The sequence below is a fragment of the Chrysochloris asiatica genome, unplaced genomic scaffold, assembly GCF_000296735.1.
Source record: "Chrysochloris asiatica unplaced genomic scaffold, ChrAsi1.0 scaffold00179, whole genome shotgun sequence".
Taxonomy (NCBI): Eukaryota; Metazoa; Chordata; class Mammalia; order Afrosoricida; family Chrysochloridae; genus Chrysochloris; species Chrysochloris asiatica.
The window spans coordinates 2,849,582-2,867,181 of NW_006408697.1; the positions used below are offsets into that span (position 1 = coordinate 2,849,582).

Sequence of the window (17,600 nt, forward strand, 5' to 3'; positions counted from 1 at the left end):
TGGAGGAAATTCCCCAAAATTTGAATTGTAGGTTCAGCACTGGGCTGTGAACCATGAGGTTGGAATTCAAACTCACCAGCTGCTCCTTGAAAACCCTACACAGGGTCACTATGAGACAGAACCAATTTGATAGCACTGTTAACAACAGCGACAACATACAAGTTGTGGCGCTGTGATGAGTCAGAATGTTCTCAATGGCATTTAACAACCTCGAAGTTGATTGTAACGTTTTGATTACACTGTATCAAAATCCTGATTCACTAGGTAGTTACAGGTGGTTTTTAAACTCACATTACAGTACTCAGTCTTTCAGTGATTCCCAAACCTGAGAGGTCTAGTGGAACTTGCATTACTAACCGAAGAGTACCTAACAACTACTTATATTTCTGATCATCCAAAGCGGGTGCCTGCGACACGTGGCATAGTGCCTGTGGGGTTTTTGTATGTTGGAGGCATTCTGCCTCCAGAGAGGGCAGGAGACACTCGACGGCACGGAGCCACTCCAACACTGTGGGGTGTGATAACGACACACTAGTGAGTTTGCATGTGTTAGTTTTATTTTCTTTTTTAAAGTATTATTTTAAAAATTCACGTTGTACATTTGCAATAGTGAAACAGTTTGAAAACTACTGATTTGTAAGGTTACTTGGAGTACAAACAGATCTCAAATTGTTAAATAAACTGGTACTCAGAAGTGAAAGTTAGACAGAATGAACTGAAATAAAATCGTGAGAAATCAGTTTAAAAAGTTAAAACTTGTTTCAAATTAGTACAGGTTTTAACATAATGCAGTTAGTTTTACATTTCATCATCATTTTTTGCCCTTTTCTCCTTTTCAGGTTCGATTTGCTGCTTTGATTACTGTGTTAGCACTGGCTGAAAAGCTAAGAGAGAATTACATTGTCTTGCTACCAGAATCCATTCCTTTCTTAGCAGAACTGATGGAAGGTAATTTCCAGACTATTAAGAATAATTACAGTACAGTTCTGTGAAGCTATGCCAACAACAGTGCACATGGGAGATAATATGCCCGGCAGTTGGCCCCAGTCCTCCCTCCACCCACTCCCACCTCCAGTCTGGGGAGGCTGGAGCTCCCGAGGGAGGAGGGTGCTCTTAACCAGACGGCTGCCTTGGGAGCATTTGGGAAGTTGTTTACAGTAGAAGCTTCATTAGTTTTAGTTGTGGGTCTTGTGCAACAGTACAGATTACAATTTTTCATGGACCTCATGCATTTATGATTGCATATTTTGAGTCTCCAGTTATTACTACATCTGGACGTCTAATGCCGTGACAGGACAATAGTAATGACTCCGGTTCTGTGTTCACAATGAGGCCTATGCTGAATTACATATAGAGCAGAAAACTAAAGGCTTAAAGGAATTCAGTAATTGGATGCAGATAGCCAAGCTCAGTTTGCACAGCCCTGGATCGTGTGCTCTTCAAGCACTGTACCACCTGGGCCTAGAAAACAACAGTAAACCGTAGCAAGCCCAGTAGAGACAAGAAGATGGGCGGTCGGCCGTGTGGGCTGCTGAGGAGCAACAACTCTGCTGGGAGTGATGTGGGGACGGCGGGGAGCAGGAGCTACATCCCAGTGCTTTCTGCTTGTTAGTACTGTTTCACATGAATGAGAGAATGATTGTCAGGAACGTAAGACATGACAAGAGCTCTGGGCTAATGATAATTGAAGCATAAAGATGGATTTTTTTTTTTTTTTTTTTTCCCAGATGAATGCGAAGAAGTGGAACATCAGTGCCAAAAGACTATTCAGCAACTGGAAGTTATATTGGGAGAGCCCCTCCAGAGCTACTTCTAACACTTTTTCAGTGTTTCATCTCTATTTAGAGCTCCAGTTTATTTTTTCATGTTTTTATTTTTGGATTTGGGGTGCCATGTTTCTGTTGGTGCCGTTAACACTTACTCGGACTAAAGGTATTTAATCTCTTTTCAAAATCCCCGTCTGCTTTGTGCTACTACATGAGCGTCTCCTTCTTGTTGTATATATTTGCAAACAGAGTAAATGGTATGTGGTATTTTCATAGACACTGCTGTGTGATTTGTTTGTCTTTTCTCAGTGAATTCTCTTACCCAAAGTTAACAGCACCGCATTTAGAAAACCTTCACTCTTCTAGCAAGGAAACGATTGGATGGTTGCCCAGTCCCTCAACCAAAATCTCTTCTGTGTAGAAGCACTTTGGGTTTTACAGCCTGTGTGATTGCTTTAGGGTATAATCAGATGGCAGTTGATCCAGAATGCAGCCTTCACTCAGGACCGAGTTGTGTCCTTTATCCGTCAGTCTTTCTGAAGAAGTCGGGGAGAGGGAGGAGGGAAGGACCGGGGCAGTGTGCTGTTTATACAACAGCCCACACTTGGCTGACCACACAAACAGAAGGGGCCCAGAAACACTAGGCTGGCGTTGAGGTGTCCATCCAGGATTAAGAATTACTGTACTTCCATAGGGGGCTAACCAAGAATTACTTATATGAGAAAAGAAAATTCAGCATATTCTTTTGAGTGCTGTGATATTCTATAGTCTGTAGTATACTGTGTCACGGTGAGAAGAGCGAGCTCGAGTAAGATTAAACAAATCTGCCTTTATTCCCTAAGGGACGTAAGAACTGTCCCCTAGAACGTTTATAGAGTTTGAAAGCCTTTGATATGATTTACTATTGGAATTTAATGCAGTATTCTGACAAACAAAAAGCCAATTTGCAGTTTAGATAGAGCTTGCTAGGAATGGATATTTCTGTCAAACTTCTTAAACATTTTTTTTCCATATATGGAAGCAAATAATACTTAATTCCCTTATGAACATATTCCTAAATCTGGCAGATTCAGCCCAACAAAACCTTTGAATTTCATTTAACAAGATGTGGCCTGTAAGGGTTTGACACAGAATTTCTGCCAAATCACTTCAAAGAATAGGAAAATTACAGAAATTTAACAATTTAACTTGCTGATACAGGTTTGATTTAATCATTTAAAGTAAAACAATGTTTTGATGTCAATTGTTAATAATGCTGGACTGAGGATGTGCAGTCTTTGAATTCCCCAAGTTCAAATCCTCTGATTATCATTACACAGAGGACTTGACATAAAGTGCATTTCACCGTCTTTGTGTTTTGTTTTGCTTTTTGTCTAAATTGTACTGTCTTTGGGTTTTATGTTAATTCTTGGTAAAGGTTTAGGCTAGTAGAAATAGATGTTGATTCCAGTTAAGAAAATTAACTTCAAGTGTAAGTTACTATCAATACTTTCTGTGATAAGGAATTCACAGAACACTGGTTATGGAAGCGACCACTAGGGAGGGAGTAGTGTCCTTAATTACTTAATGAAGGAGTACAACTTTTAACCCTCAAGGGCTCTGCTGAGTTTAAGCAACGCCTGCGGAGAAGAGTGGCCCAGTGCAAGGGCATATAAGATTCTAAACTCAAGCAAACAGGTTTCATCCACCACTAGCTTCTAGCACAGTGCTGACAAACGAGACGCGTTTAGTACCTTAGCTGCTGTGTTACAGTGGGCACTTGTTGAATGTTAGTTGTTGCTACATGCTGTCGATAGGGCTTCCCAGGAGCAAGTGGTAAGTTTGAGCCGCCAACGTTGCGATTCAAACGGACCTTGAGTGGGATTAATAAAGGGAAAGCAAGAGCAGGGTTGGCCCACGCGTCCTCGTTCTGGACCCACAGAGTGAGCACGCCCAGCAGAGGTTTCACTATAGCAGCTCCCTGAACAGTAAAGCAATAGACAGACGGTGAGGTGAACACAGCCATTCTGTATTTCGGGTTTGTAGCTGGTCATGGCAACTACCAACTCCTTACTTCCAATAAGTTGATGTCTCCATCAATTTCCAGCGTGTCAATGTTGCTAAGCTCTTTAAATCTATGCTTGTACTCCAAGCTGTGTACACCATTGATGGCAACTTTGAATTCTTTAACATCACAATAGATTATCATCTGGAAGGACAGTAAACATATCATTAGTTTCAAGCCTTTTGTTTGCTGCACACAAACCATGTTACGAATTGCGTTAGCTCTACACAGAGTTGCTCCAGTCTGCTGCAGTGAACTTCCCTTCTGTGATCTGTAAGACACTGATCTAACGGGAGTCCACGGGGGCCTTGCTGGCCTTCCTGTCCTCCCTGCTCACTGACGGGTTTGTGTGTTCCTCATTTAGTGTGGACTTCATGCCACCAAGGCCCTGGTTTTTGTCTGCCTCACACTAACTCCAGGCCCTTGGACCAATCACACAGTGACTATGGAGTTTCACAAGTGAAACTGATCACAAGGCCATCTGGCACATGGTGGCAGCAGTCTTCCTCAAAAGCTTTACAAAGCTCAGTGTTCGGACTCTGCATAGTAACAGACTAGCAGAATCCACTTAGGTGCACCACTGGTGTTAGCCCTTCAGACTTGTCTGCCTAAAAGTCAAACTAGTATAAAAGTTGTGAAATGCTATCAAGTCATTTCCACATAGTGACCCTGTATAGGATTTCTGAGGAGCAGCTGATGGGTTTGAACGGCTGACCTTGTGGTTCAGTCCAGTGCTGATCCTACAGCACCACACCAGGAGTCCACTCTGGTAGAAGACTTACTATCTGTGTTAGAGTCTCCAAACAAGACCCCACACAATCTACATATAAACGTAAATGGACTATTATCCTGCCCCTGTCCCCAGGATCAGTTTTTCCTGTTTTTGTTTTCCAAAAGTACAATCTCACCTCAAAGTACATTCCAGGACTAAATGGGAAACAGGTAATATTTCTCTCTTCTTCTCCCCAGGAGTCTTGAAGAAAAGAATTTCTTACAAATGCTTTACTATTCAGGCGTGGGTTCAAATGTAGAGCAATATCCCTTGATTTTCCTGCTACAAGGTCAACATTAAAGCTTTTGAGAGAAAAGAAAAAGCCCTTAATTAACCAGAAAGAGAAAGTCGCGTTATTTTCTGCAATTTTAAAAATCAGAATTGAACTACGACAACTGTACACCAAGGATGGACATGAACATGGGCATGCAGATGGACGTGAACCCAGACTCTGAGTTAGCCTATCACTGAGATAACAGTGTCATTTACAAAACAGAATTTATACTCTGAAGTCACTGCTGAGGCTCAGGATCTGGTTGGGAGGAAAAAGGCTTAAGGCTAGTGCTAGTAGAGCGGACGGATGATTAAACTGGGGAGCCTTTCCAGCAGGTGTTCTCTTCCTCGGCCAAGGGCACACCTCACTCCAGGAAACAGCCCTAATAACTCCGCAAGGCTGGGCTCCCCTGGAGAGTGAGCAGAAATTGATAAGTCACACAACAGCAGGAGCCTGAACGAAAGATGCCTGATCTTACAGCACTGCTTGGAGTTCAACTAAGGTAAAGGCAGGTGCTGTGGCGGGGGCAGACACTGAGGACCCTAAAATGCTGCTACGTTCTTGTCTGGACAGAAAGTCTAGGTCAGAACACTGCAACTTAGTCCTGGCTCGGCCACCAACTCAACAGTCCCATTCATTTGCTTTAAAACTTAACTTTTCCAAGTAGGATACTAATAGGAGCCCTTCTTAGACCATGGAGTCGTGGTGTGGCTCTGTAGGATAAACAGTAGACTGAACCACAAGGTTGGCAGTTCAAACCCAGCAGCCACTCCTTGGAAACCCTGTACGGGGTCACTATGAGTCAGAAGAGCAGAGGATGGAAACTATTGGTAGTGGGCGCAGTGAGTGATACTCACCCTCTGGCATTTGTGTTCACCTCTCCTTTAACGACAACAGTCCGCTCAGGGCCCATTGAGGAGTTCAGCCTGGCGACAAATGGCAGAGTCTGAAAAGAAACTAAACTCAGTGGCAGGAAATGGAAAGAGGGCTCATGGGGTAACTGTCCAAAGGACACTGGAAGTTGCAGGGCCATTATAGTGTACATTACAGGCGGGAAAAGTCTCTTGACCCAGATATATATGCCCAACAGCCCTAGCTCATCAGTGAAAACATTTCAAGTGATGAGGTGAGCGGGTGCAGAGCGAGTGAGCACACTCCGGGGAGGCCGCTATGTTTGGGGTCTGAGCACTGTTTCTACTCTGCCTGAGGCTGAGCAGGGAACAGAGCCAGTGAGCACACTCAGGAAAACTGCCTGTGTTTGGGGTCTGAGCACTGTTTCTATCCTGCCCGAGGCTGAGTGGGGTACTGAGCGAGTGAGCACATTCGGGAAGGCCGCCTGTGTTTGGGGTCTGAGCACTGTCTCTACCCTGCCTGAGGCTGAGCAGGGAAAAGAGTGCGTGAGCACGCTCTGGGAAGGCCGCCTGCGCAGGGTCTGAGAGCAGCCAGGCTCAGACTGGTGGGAGCTTAGCATCAGCTCCAGCACTCTTCTGAGGACTGAGAACACCTGAGGACAGCACCTCTGGCCTCTGACTGGGAGTAGTGTTTACAGTGAAGAAAACATTGGGCTCCTCAAACCTTTGAAATACAGTTGGTAGGTAGTATTTTGGCGCAAGTCGAATCTTTGTTCTTGTCGACAGTTCTGGGAGCGACCCTATCCCTAGGCTGCAGGGAAACAGTTCTACGGTGAGGGATGGGGGAAGTGAGTTTCTCACGTGGCTCAGTGTCGTAGCCTAATCAAAAATACTTACAAGCTGTGAGATGCCAGACCTCTGCACCTATTAGAAGAAAAGGAAAAAGGAGAACATTTTCAAAGGGAACAATGCTATTTGGTAATATGAACAGTCTGAACGAGGCCTGGCCAGGACCTAGGATGTACGTGCCTCTCTGTCCTCGGTGTAGGCACACAGGGACCAGGGCGTTAGGAGGGACTGGTATGAAATGGGGAATATAATGCTATCAGTATGAATCCTCTATCAAAGGATTCGTAACATTTCATAATGCCACATGCTAATAACTGAGAAGCCAAAGAGTAATGGGAGGACAGGAAAGAAAGAAAAAGACCAAAACGGATGTCACAAGAGACTCTGCAACCTGCTCTTGAACGCAGAAGCTAAAGCAACTGGAAGAATTTCTAAGGGCAGCCCGAGAAGACAAAGAATCATAATGAAATGCGCCAAGAACTGGAGTTAGACAACCAAAAGGGAAGAAGATGCTCAACATCACTCAATCTGAAACAATGGAAGAAAAAACATCAAGAACCAATGGTACAGAAGGAAGAAGTTCAAGCTACAGTCAGTGAAGACAGCGGTGTAAAACAAGGCTTCAGAAACTGATAGAGTGCAAACTGAAATCTTTCAACACACTGATGCAGCACTGGAGGCACTCACTCATCTATGCCAAGACATTTGGAAAACGGATACCTGGCCAACTGCTTGGAAGAGATCCGTATTTGTGCCCATTCCAAAGAGAGGAAATGGGAAACCATCAAACAATATCATTAATATAAAATGCAAGTACAATTTTGCTGAAGATAGTTTTTAAAATGGTGGCAGTAGGACACTGACAGGAGTTGCCAGACATTCAGGCTGGATTTATTATTATGTCATTACTGACATCAGACAGATCTCGGCTAACCGCAAAGAATACCAGAAAAATGTTTACTTGGGCTTCATTGACTAAACAAAGGCATTCAACTTAGTGGATCATAACAAACTGAGTAACATTGCTAAGAATGGGTATTCCAGAACACGTAACTGTGCTCGTTAGGAATCTGTTCAGAGACCAAGAGGCAGCTGTTTACACAGAACAAGGCATACTGAATGGTGTCACATCAGGAAAGGTGTACACCAGGGCTGCATCCTTTCATCCTACTTATTCAATCTGTACACTGCATCTGTGACGCTGAATTATATGAAGACGGTGACAACAGGATCGGAGGAAGGCTCATTAACAACCTGTAATATGCAGATTACAGCCTTGCTTGCCTGAAGCGAAGAGGACTTAAAATGATGAAAATCAAAGACTACAGCGTTCACTATGGATTGCACTTCACTGCAAAGAAAACAAGAATCCTCACAACTGGACCAATAAATCACATCATGATAAATGGAGAAAAGACTGAAGTCCAAGACTTCGAATCACAATCAGCAGTCAAGAAATCAAAAGACGTGTTGCATTAGGCAATCTGCTATGAAAGACTTTTATAAAGTGTTATCAAGCAAAGAAGTCAGCTTGAGGACTAAAGTACATCTGACCCAAGCCATGGTGTTGTCGACCATCTCTTACGAATGGAAAAGACGAATAAAGAAGGCCACAGAAGAATCGCTGCATTTGAATCCGGGTCATAGAGAAGATACTGAAAGTACCCTGGACCGTCAGAAGAACAAACAAATCTGTCATGACAGTACAGCTAGCCAGAATGCTCCTTAGAAGCCAAGATGATGAGACTTCGCCTCTCCGACTTTGGACACATTCTCGAGGGACGCAGTCCCCTGGTAGAGTGGAGGGGTCGGCGAAAAAGAGGACGGCCCACCAGATGGACTGACATATGACAGCAGCAATGGGCTCAAGCACAACAATTGTGAGGCTGGTGCAGGGTCGGCAGTGTTTGGTTCTGTTGTGCACAGGGTCGCTGTGAGTGGGAACAGCTCCTAACAACAACAGCTAAAGAACGGTTTTAAACTGACTTACAAGATTTAATGCTTACATTTTCTCTGTTAATCTGTGTCAGCGCCACAGAAGATGCTTGGGGACCTTGTAAGTCCTGGGAAGAAAAAAAAAAAAACAGTAAAGGTTTAATTTTCAGGATCCATCAGAATAGCTTCTAAATGCAACCTGCGTAATGAATCAAAAGTAATTATAAAGGCACTAAGTATGCAACTCTGCTTGAGCAAATGTTTAGAATGCATTTAACATTAAGGTCTTCTCCCCACCCACCTCCCAACTGAATGTTGAATTGGCACATATGAGAATAACCAATGCAGACAAAGTGAGCAAACTGGCACAGTTGTGAGAGACCATATGGAGGGCAAGTGAGCAGCATCTACCTGTCTAGCAGAGCCTAAAATACCCTTGACGTAGACTTTCTACCTCTAGGGCACTATCACAGAGAAAAACTCCACTAGCTAAAAGGCTGTGGTTTCCTGCTGGGTTCATTTTGCTGGAACCACAACAGACTTGAAACCCTACACAAAATAAAGCGCTGGCTGCTGGTGGGCAGTGTCCCGGGAAGTTACAGGAGTCCTGGGCGGGGAAGAGTTCAGCGCTCGGCTAACTAGCTAAACGGTAGGCTGCGTGGACTGACCCAGAGCCCCTCCGAAGCCAGGCCCAGCAGCGTGCTTCTAGAAACCCCACAGAGCAGTTCAACTGACCACATGGCTCAGCCTGAGTTGGAATCACCTCAACAGCAAGGAACAACTAGTCTGAAAGATTTACTTCCAGAAAGATCAATCCTTTTCTTCAGTGAGGGAGCTACTGACACTGTCCTTACCACAATCCCACTGCCCTGGAGTCGATTCCAACTCTCAGTGCCTGTGTATAGGATTTCCCAGATTGTAAATCCTTAGGGAAGCATAAAGCCTCTTCTTTCTCCCCTGAAACGGATGGTGGATTAGACCTGCTGACCTTGCAAGTTAGCAGTCCAGTGCTTATCTTGCAGCCCCACCACAACAGGGTATTTTAATGAAAGATGTCTCCACTGCATTTGGTTGGAAACTCATCATGACGGAGGACCCAAGCTTAGGGCACTCACCGAGCTGAAGCTGAAACCGATGGAATGAATGTTCACCTTGCCGTAAACGCCCAGAGTGTTTATCTTCTCTGGGCTAATCCTGTGGGCATAGAGCAGCGTGTGTTTTCCATTTACAGCCACCTAGAGAGACCCAGAAGACAATGCCCACCCCAAAAAACAACAGTGAATACATTCACTTCCAAACAGAACTGACCCATTCATTGGGTTTCAGCTGACAGCTTTCTCCCAAATGTCCCTGCTACATATCTGACCAAATGGTACCAGGAAGCAGCCATGAGGCCAACGTCACTCCTTCACTCCTGCTGAGCTCCTAATCTGGTCACATCCCAGAGAGCTCGCCCTGATGAGTACGTGTATTGTGTTTGTGCACGTTTATGTGCACGAGGCACTCGGAAATCACAGATGTGCTGGAGACCTCCTGAGACCAGGGTAGTAACACTTCCTTGAAGAGCATGCTAAGCTACTATGAAAGAGCCAGTCTACCCCCAACAGGTGTTTAGGACTGAGCAGCGAGCCAGCTGAATGGACTGGGCATGCAGTTTTCCTATGTGGAGGAAGAAAATATCTCCCTCAAAGGACTACTTATGTGGGTCTCTTAGCACAGTGCCTGGTGCACAATACACACTCATGCATTTAGTTTCCTCTCCTACCTCCCAACGGCCATGCAGCATGTGGGACACCTGAAGGGCACAGCCTCTGGCCTCAGCTTTCCTGAGGTGGCTCTGTGAACACAGGCTCTGACCACCAACCCCAGGGTCTCTCGGGAAGCAGACTGCCAGGCTGCTGGAAGCTCCGCTGACACCTGCTCAGCGTCAGAGCCACAGACGTGCCTCCAGTGACAGGTGGGCAGTGACTCAGCTGAAACACACCAATGGGCGACAGGCCTGCTCTCCCGTCTGACAGAGAATTCAACCACTGGCCTCCATTCAAATACCATTCCCCAAACCCACAGCCACTGCCAATGAGTCAGTTCCAACCACAGTACCACTAGAGAAGGGTTCCAACACTGTCAGTCCTCATGCGGGCAGACAACCATCTATTCCACACAGAGCAGCTGGTGGGTTTGAACTACCAGCCTTGCTGTTAGCAGCCCAATGCCTAACCTACAGGACCACCAGGGCTCCATAAAATCCCACTGTTGTTGTTGTCATTGTTAATTGCGGCTGAGTCTGTTCCGACTCATAGCAACCCTGTACAGAGTTTCCAAGGAGTAGCTGGTGAGTTTGAAGTGCTGACCTTGTGATTGAAACCAACCTTGCGGTCCAGCGCTACACCTGAACTCAGGGACGCAAAATGAACACAGAAGAAAACCAAAGTGCAGTGGCAGCACAGCAAAAACTGGTAAAAGGAAGTGTGGTGCTCCCAACACCAGAGGAGCAGTCGGTGGAGGCTCGGGGCCTAGGGGCTATCTGAGGGTCAGAGCTGTGTCCTGAAGGACAGAAGGACGTGCAGTCAGGGTTGCCGCTCTCAGGTTCTGGGAGAGCCGCAGGACAAGGGACAATGTTCATAAATGGCCAGGACAGAGTCAACTGCACACACTCTCTAGGAGTACGATGCCCAATGAAACCAGTGGGAAAACTCACTCTGTGAAGGGTCTCTAAGGTCCTCTCGGGACCTAGAGTGGGGCAGGACTGGGCTCCACAGCGCCCTATGGCTCCTAACTGGGATTCCCCAGCTGCGTTCCTTTCAGATGTCCCACACACACTTGGGGTCATACAATGCCACGCCAACTCAGAGTGACATTCTGAGCTTCCCCTGCTCTCACAGAAAGCTGTGGCCCCACTGAGTAGCTCTGCCCCGGCCTCCTAGTCCCTGCCTTCTGTCTGGATGTAACCAATGTAAGGGTAAGATCAACAGGGTAAGTGGAGTCTCACTCCCGAGGAGCCAACTTAGCAGGCTCCAGAACGCACCTGGAATTTGTCCTTCAGCACCATGATCACGATTTCAAAAGACTTTTCTTTCTGAAAAGGCATGTTATAGGTGATATCTTCCCGCCCCCACTTGTCACTGGTCAGAGTATTACAAACAATGCAGTTGGCCCTTTTGAAGCGTGGGTTGAGATGAAAGGCCACATCAGCTCGAGGTTTCACACTGCTGCCACACTGCAAGTCCACCTGGAATCTGAGAAGAAAGACACATGGGTCATGTGAGCACTCACAAAGGAGAGGCTGAAAACGTCTGGTCTCCTCGGATGTTCCCCACATAGCTGCTCCACCGAGCCCCTTCTGAGACTTAAGCCCAGTGTTCCAATGGGCATGGTCCTAAGCCAGGCACAAGGTCACCATGGTAAGTGAGTAGACCATGCGAGACTCATCGACCACCTCCTGCCAGGCCTCTTCAGGCACTGATACATCAGCAAGTTTTTCCTGGTCTGACTGGTGTCGTACTGGCTCACTGCTACATCTGTGAGGGTCTGCAGATTGTCTGCAGACCACAAGACACCGAAGTGGCTACAATAAATACCCTGACCATCTCAAACAGAAAACAGATGTTTTATACAAGTCAACAATATATTCTCTGTGAAGTACAACCGTACTGCTGCCTGTAGATATTCCATTAAGTCCCTAATAAGTATGTTGTTGTTATTTTAACAAGTGTCATCAAGTTGGGTTTTCCAGAAGTGGCTAGTAGGGAGAAGCATCGATGGTGCAGTTAGCAGTCCAGTGCTTATCCTACCGCACCAGAGCAGGACCCATGACAGCTATACTGCTGGGGAATAAGCAACACACTGCTCAGGGAGCAACAGTCGGTCGGGACCTACTCCTGTCGTTACGAGAGACTTCGTCATCTAGTGAGGACTTCCAAAGCACCACTGCCTTTCTGAGTCATGGGAGAGTGAATATACCTGCGTGGCTTCTAAAGCAGCACAAACAACAGCCCAGCTGCCTCAGTGTGTGTATGGCCCTGAGCAAGACTATCAACCAACAAAACCAATCTAAGACAAAACTGTGCCATAAAGACTGCCTTTGTTGTTGTTGTGATGTGCCGTGGAGTTGGTTCCAACTCATAGTGCCCCTGTACGGGATTTCCAAGGCTGTATTTTACAGAGCAGAAAGCCTCAACTTTCTCCCGCAGAACAGCTGGGAGTTTTGAACTGCTGACCTTGCGGTTCGCAGCCCGATTTGGAACCACTACGCTACCAGAGCTCCTGAATCTGTATAAACCATCAGTTTATAGGTGATTCCGGAGCTTCTTTCCCATTGTATGAATTCACAAAGGACCTGCAGTGAAAACGCAATCTCAGACAAATCAAGGATTGGTGTTTCTCAAGTGTCACAAAAACGTGTATTTTCAGATGAGTCCATGTAGACATCAGAATACCAGCCACTGAGGTTAACGACAGGCACTTGAGCAGGTAAGGCACAGCAAACAGGAAAACCCAGACTGAATAATATACGGGCTGACCTCTTGTTCATTCACTAAATAGATAATAATCTAGTCTTCCTTTCCTCCTTCCTTAGCAATAGAACCCTAAGTTTTAGCTGGGGCCATTCATCTCATGATAAGCAATTGTTTCCCTGCCTCCCTTACAGCTAGGCAGGATCATGTGGCTACACTCCAAGAAGACTTTAGGACAACTGTAAATTACTTTACAAGTCATATGACATCTGCTTTTTGTGCACCACACCTCCATACACACACACACACACAACCACCCAGCTACTCAAAACAGATCCGACAAGCTAGAGTTCTCTTCCAAGGATTATAAGAATAAGTAACTTCATGCTGGGGCTAGCAGAAAGTGAGCTACAAGAAGTCTTCCTCTTCCATAGCTTCATGTAAAGTCCTTAAAAGAGCTGGACTGGAGACTTTAGATTTAATTTTCACAAGAGACAAAATATGTCTAACTTACTTAAATCACTGTTATTTGTATGTAAGCCACAGAGATGAAGCCAATTTAAACTGACACAGCCCGCACCAGCGTTTGTACCCAAAGGAAGCGTTCACTAAAGGCCTCCCATCTTGAGGTGTGGGAATAGCTGGCTGTTAGCTATCCTCTCTCTGTGTGCTTCGAATACAGTTCTTGTCTCTAACTCGCTATATACTTCTTCAAGGCACACCTCACCTTATGCTTCACGGGGAGGGACTGTACTGTTAGAAATGGAAAGCTGTGGCAACATGTGTCCAGCACGTAGACTGGCAACATTCTCCTTACAGTGTGTGCTCACTTGATCTGTGTGTCACGTTTCCATCATTCTCACAAAATTTCAAACCTTTTCATGTTTGTAATCTTTTTTCTTTGGAAAGGCTGTAATCTTTACAGGAGCAGAAAGCCTCATCTTTCTCCCGCGGCACCGCTTCTTGTTGTTAAGTGTGGCCCCAGCTCAGAAGGACCCTATATAGGATTTCTGAGGAGTGGCTGGTGGGTTTGAACAGCTGACAGCCCAGCGCACTATCCTGCCACACCAGGCCTCCAGGGAGCAGTTGATGGGTTTGAACTGCTGACCTTATGTAGCAGTCTAGTGCTTATCAAGATTGAGGAAAACTGAAGATGCTTTCAAACAATTAGTCAAATGCTACCAATTGCCAAATGCTATTAGAAGGCCCTGGATAGAGTGAGAGAAAATACGGGACAAAACTCAAACTCATAAAAAATAACAGGATTACAGGTCATGCAGAGACTGGTGAGACCCTGAAACTAAGGCCCTTGGTTACAAAACCTTCAGGTCTGGAAGGCCAAAAGACAGACACGTATATAAGGGAGCTGGAGTCCTGGTGTGGCGCTGTGGATCAGCACTGGACTGCGAACCACAAGTCAGTGAATCAAACCCACCAGCTGCTCCTCAGAAACCCTATACAGAATTGCTGTGAGGTGGAACCAACTCCACAGCCCTAACCGACAACATCAGGGACATAGTAACTCTAGTGAGGTTTGCACATCACAGAATGATCAAAACGGCAGCATCCACCCAAGGACAAGGTGTGGAGGGCTGGGAATGAAGACAAGAACCAGAGGGCGGAAGTGGGTAAGTGATGTGACACTGAGGGGATTGCATCACTGAGATGAAACAAAGTGTACATGAGTTTGTTGAATGTACAACTGATGATCTAGTCTGTAAACTTTACCCAGTTCTTAACAGAAAGTTTGAAACAAAAGTTCAGTCATGCTCTTTTTTCCAGCACAATGATTTTACCTGTCCGAATCACTTGGAACATGCCCACGTATTACAATCAAAGTCCCAGGCTCCAGGTGCTCAGGGATGGTGCCAACATACGGGATTACCTAGGGGGGGAACCGTTTGTAATAAATGAACATTTATGTACACAAAATACTAAGCAATTATAAGTAAAACTCAGTTACTACCAGGAAATGACAGGATTCTTAGAGGCTGCACATCGGTGTGCTCAGAGTCCAGCATTTCCCTAGACCTCACTAGCCACAAACCATTCTGAGGTCTTTTAAAAAGACATGAGGTAAATCCGACCCAGAGTACTTCTCAGTACAAAGGCTGAGGGTTCTGTAAAAGAAAACTTCTACTAAATGTGGTAATTCTCCTAATAGAAAACAAATGTGTGTGCAATGCAACGTCTCTCCACCCTTTTCTCATCATTCTATTGACAAGCCCCAAGAGAAGTCTCAAGACCACCATCATCCTTAAGCCCATGCTGAGAGAGGTTATGAGAGCTAATCATTGGCGCACCCCCACCCCTGGGACAGGAGACCCCATCTTCATCTCTGGCTTCACCGCTGCACCCCAGACCAGAAACGCAACAGTGAATTGCCATGGCCTTAAGGGTGAACAGCAGGTCTTGGGGAATCTTTGAAGACATGAAATCCACCTGCCTAGGGTTGGGCGTATTGCCAGGTATGGTGTAGTGACTTATCTAAAGTCTACAACTCCCACCAAACAACGTGTCTGCCCAGTTGTGTCTGCGTAAGAGAAGGTGGGAGAAGACCCTGATATGATGACATGATTCAGCTGTGGATGTAGAAGAGTTGATTTTAATTGTAAAAAACATGGGTTGAAAATGAGCTCTGTCAGAAACAGGAGAGAAACATCTCCTCACCACCATCAAAGAAGAGTCAGGACTGGAGTGTGTCCTTTAGACCCTGAGAGAGGTCCCTGCGCCTTGAACCTCCTCAACTCTGGGGCACAAAGCTGTGACCCCGGAGAAGGGTCCCAGCATCAGCAGAACTAAGAACCAGAGTGTGAGATGGAACGGACTTCCCAGGCCACGGAGCAAGTAAAGCGGAATGACTGGGTGAGAGGCTGCTTGTAGAGTGGGGTGCCTTCCAGGCACTTAAGTGGGGGGCTAGGCTTGCTGACCCATGGAGCAGTTCCTGCAGACCTCCTTCACCAGGAAATGAATGAACAGCGATTTGCTACTCTGCAGTAGAGCTGCTACCCACAAAACCTGGAGGACCCCACAGTGTGCTAGTATCAAGACATACAGAGATGTTAATGTGTACAACTATCTTCTACAGAGTATTCGAGTAAGATCTCCTTGTGCACGAAGGGCAGAAGGGTTTGGTCCGCCTGATGGTTCGGACCCTGCAGCTATCCTCCTGGCAGGCAGCCCTCCTTCCTTTCCATTTTTTTTTAAAAAGCTTTGCAGAAAGTTTACAAACTTAAAATGCTGTTAACTCTAAGATGCACAAAATCCATATTAACTATAACTATCTCACTGACTACAAATTCAGTAAATCTTGCTTTTGTAACCTGCTACCATTGAAGAGGGCTTTTTCTAACACAGATTTGCTTGATAGGATGGTTTTGCCTTCCCCTTGCAAAACGGCATTAACATTTTAAGAAAAAAGAATTACAGTTTCAAAGTGAATAACAGAAAGATTATACCCACTCCTCCATCCTTCCCCTAGATACTAACATGATTGATTTAGGGCCTGACTTCAAAGATCCTCATTCTTCCTACTGCCCATCCCATCCACCCCCCCAAAAAAACACAAAAAACAACCCTGCTTTATATTTCAGACCTTTATTCAGGACTGAGCTTCAGATGATAAGAAACTGGTGGTGGTGGTGGTGGTGGTGAAGTGCCATGGAGTCGACCCTGCATGGGGTTTCTGAGGTTGTAACTGGAGCAGGAAGCCTCATCTTTCTCCTGCAGAATGGCTATTTTCGAACTGCTGAGCCGACTTATAACCAATACACTATCAGAGCTCCTTTTAGAAGGAACTAGATGTTTCTAAAGATTCTCATCACCACATAAAAGTACAAGTTATTTACTGCCCAGAGTGCATACTGAAATACCTAGCAAAACAAGAGCTCTTGGAGCAACTTGAGCCCTGGACAAAACCGAGGTCCTCCTTCTCCCTCCCACCACTAGCTCTTGATACCCTCCCTATCTGTTCATAGACCAAGCAGTGAGAGGCCTGGGAAAAGGTGTGATGGTACCTTCTAATAGTCAGGTCTAATTTAAAACAAATGAACCCCTGTAAAGTAAGACACCCATTTCCCTTTAAAAATCATTGTACCGGATTATAGATGACATTTTGTAGGTTGCTTAAAGACAGCATCATTCTCTTCCACCTTACTGTTGATTGGAGTCTCTCTTCAGTGTATGATCTAGGTAAGGCTCACTTAAGGCTTCCCAGATGGAAAGTGATAGACTCTCCCCTGCATATCAAAACACAGACAAGGAACAAGAAGCATGCATAATTTTGCTTCATATCTACTTTTTAATTTAAATTACAACTTATGTTACTGATATTTACCAAGGAACAGGATGCTATTAAAATCAAAGATTTTGCCCCAATTCTTACCTACTGTACTTCATTTTAAAATAATTTGGGGAATATGACTGTAGAAATTAGTGGCTTTAAAATACATCAATAGAAAAACTTTTAAATGGAGTATAAAACATACTAAAGTAAAATAATCCTTTTATCTTTCCTTTCCAGTTGGCACTGAGTCAATTTGGACTCAGGGCAACCCTACTGTATAGCACAGGGGACCTGCTCTCCAAATGGTTTTCACGATGTGACCTTTCCGGATAAGATACAACCGCGAGCTAGAGCTATCCGTTAGCAGCCT

General features: G+C 45.4%; 2 protein-coding genes across 4 annotated transcripts in view; one reads left to right on the forward strand and one right to left on the reverse strand.

Moving 5' to 3' along the window:
• The window catches only part of HEATR1 (HEAT repeat containing 1), an 89,337-nt gene extending 87,521 nt beyond the window's left edge, over positions 1 to 1,816 (forward strand). The window contains exons 43-44 of the mRNA XM_006872002.1: positions 840 to 948; positions 1,728 to 1,816. Of these exons, the coding sequence (XP_006872064.1) occupies positions 840 to 948; positions 1,728 to 1,816 (198 nt within the window). The remainder of the gene's footprint in view (positions 1 to 839; positions 949 to 1,727) is intronic.
• A 1,988-nt stretch (positions 1,817 to 3,804) lies between these two features.
• Positions 3,805 to 17,122, reverse strand: LGALS8 (lectin, galactoside-binding, soluble, 8). 3 transcript variants are annotated; one of them, XM_006872003.1, is made up of 10 exons: positions 17,042 to 17,086; positions 14,742 to 14,830; positions 11,517 to 11,727; positions 9,607 to 9,726; positions 8,563 to 8,619; positions 6,605 to 6,631; positions 6,432 to 6,518; positions 5,714 to 5,802; positions 4,719 to 4,884; positions 3,805 to 3,954 (listed from the first exon to the last, which is right to left on the reverse strand). In XM_006872003.1, the coding sequence occupies exons 1-10, from the start codon at positions 17,084 to 17,086 to the stop codon at positions 3,805 to 3,807; spliced, it is 1,041 nt and encodes a 346-aa protein (XP_006872065.1). The 3 variants fall into 3 exon arrangements, with proteins under 3 accessions (XP_006872065.1, XP_006872067.1, XP_006872066.1); XM_006872005.1 differs by lacking the exon at positions 6,432 to 6,518 and having other exon boundaries at positions 17,042 to 17,122; XM_006872004.1 differs by lacking the exons at positions 6,432 to 6,518; positions 6,605 to 6,631 and having other exon boundaries at positions 5,714 to 5,813; positions 8,547 to 8,619.
• Positions 17,123 to 17,600: the final 478 nt, after the last annotated feature.